The sequence below is a fragment of the Camarhynchus parvulus genome, chromosome 14 (genome assembly GCF_901933205.1).
Source record: "Camarhynchus parvulus chromosome 14, STF_HiC, whole genome shotgun sequence".
NCBI classification, from domain to species: domain Eukaryota; kingdom Metazoa; phylum Chordata; class Aves; order Passeriformes; family Thraupidae; genus Camarhynchus; species Camarhynchus parvulus.
The window spans coordinates 3,040,223-3,042,050 of record NC_044584.1 but is presented as its reverse complement, the minus strand read 5'-3'; the positions used below and the strand labels follow the sequence as shown (position 1 = coordinate 3,042,050).

The following is a 1,828-nucleotide window of genomic DNA, read 5'->3' as shown; positions in this document are numbered from 1 at the left end:
GCCCTGCAGTTCCTGGGTTCGCTTTCCCCCCTTTTGAATAAAATAATATTAAAAGAAGTCCAAGTGAAAAAAAAAATTAACAACATAAAATAAAAAAGAACATCCCTTCCCCCAAAATAACAAAAAAATAACAATAATAAAAAATAAAAAACAAAAGAAAACAAAACAAGAAACAAAACAAAACAAAAACTCCAAAGCGGTTCATCTTCTCCCACTTCGCTCTGCCGGGTGGGGAAAAAAACACCTCCCAGAAAAACAATCCCAAAAAAACCCACCCTACCCCCCAAAAAACCCACCCGAAAAACCTCCCCCCCCGCTAAAGTGATCCGGAGGAGGAGGGCGGCAGTGCAAGGGGCCGGGGCGGCTTAGCAGGAGCACTTGCACTCGGAGATGAGCGGGTACTGCACGGGGATCCAGGTGCAGTACTTCTGACTGGACCAGCCCTGGCAATGCCAGCGCAGGAAGGTCTTGGTGACCGACTTGACGGGCTTGCAGAACATGCCCTCGGGCAGCGAGCAGGACTTCTCGGCCAGGCAGTTGCCCTCCTTGATGTAGCGCGGCCAGAAGCGCACCCCCAGGTCCTTCCAGGCGTAGAAGACGGGGCAGTGGGTGTGCGCCCACAGCCACTGCAGCACCTTCCGCCGCGCCTTCTTGCCCAGCCGCAGGCGCGGGCCCCGGGGCGGCCCCAGCTCCAGCCGCCGCAGCTCGGCCGGCAGCGCCGCCCGCCCCCGCCCCCGCCGCCGCCGCGGCGCCCGAGGCGTTGGCCGGCCCCGGCACGGCCACGGCCATGAAGCCGGGGTCGAAATGGCTGCCCAGCTTCTTCCTCAGCGTCCTCTCGTCCAGGTCCTGCTCCTTGGGGTCGTACTCGGGGTCCGGGTGCTCCACGATGTCCTTGACGGGCAGGTTGTCGCTGGGCGAGGGTCGCAGCCGCAGGAAGGGCTGCCCGCCCGCCGGCAGCCCCAGGCAGAGGCAGAGCAGCAGCGCCCGGATCGCCGTCATGCTCCGGGCGGGCCCCGGCGCTGCTCCCGGCGGCCTCGGCTCCTAGCGCTGCCCGGCGGCGCCCGCCGGCTCCCGGGGGCTCATAAATAGGCAGAGACACCAGTGTCCGGCGGGGCCCGTTACTTTAAATAGCCCGGCCGGGGTTGTGTGACAGCCGCATCTGAGGCTCGCCCCGCGCCCGCGGCCGCTGGCTCCCGGGGCTCCCCGCCGGGCCGGCTCCAGCCGCGGTCGGCAGCGCCGGGGGGTCCGAGCCTCCCCCGCGGGGGAGGGCAGGGCACGGCGGCGGCCGAGCCTTCCTCCTCCTCCTCCTCCTCCTCTGCCGCCGCCGCCGCCGCTCTCGCTCGCTCGCTCCCCCCCAAAATTCACAGCGGACTCGTCTCCATCGCCATGGTGACAGCTGGGCCGAGCCCCACGACAGCTCGTCTAGACGGTGTGACAGGGTTTGGCGTGAGACCGGAGCCCGAGAATAAAACCCTCCTTTATAGCCGGGCGCGCCGGGCGAGGGGCGGGAGGAGGGTCACGGCGCCGGGGCGCTCGGGCGGCCCTGCGCGGGCACGGCCGGGGCACGGGGCTCAGGCGGCGGCGGGCGGCGGCGGCAGCGCCCGCAGCCCGGCCGGGTTCCTCCTCATGGCGAGCGGCGGGGGCGGCCCGCGGGCCCCGGGGCATCCTCGGCGTGATGGGGCTGGGGGCCGGAGGGTGTCCCCGGCACCGGCGAGGCGGCGCGTCCCGATTCCCTGGCGGCTCCTCGGCGGGGACGGGCAGGGCGGGCTCGCCCGTCGCTCAGCAGCCCCGGCGACCCATGCCGGTGCCGCTGTTGCTGCCGCTGCTC

General features: G+C 68.2%; 1 protein-coding gene across 1 annotated transcript; it reads right to left on the bottom strand.

The window, feature by feature from the left end:
* Positions 1–250: 250 nt before the first annotated feature.
* On the bottom strand, positions 251–1,554 carry LOC115909079 (noggin-2-like). The gene is given in 2 exon segments (XM_030958143.1): positions 251–735; positions 737–1,554. Coding segments are annotated over 2 exon segments (633 nt in total). The 5' UTR covers positions 1,000–1,554; the 3' UTR covers positions 251–365.
* Positions 1,555–1,828: the final 274 nt, after the last annotated feature.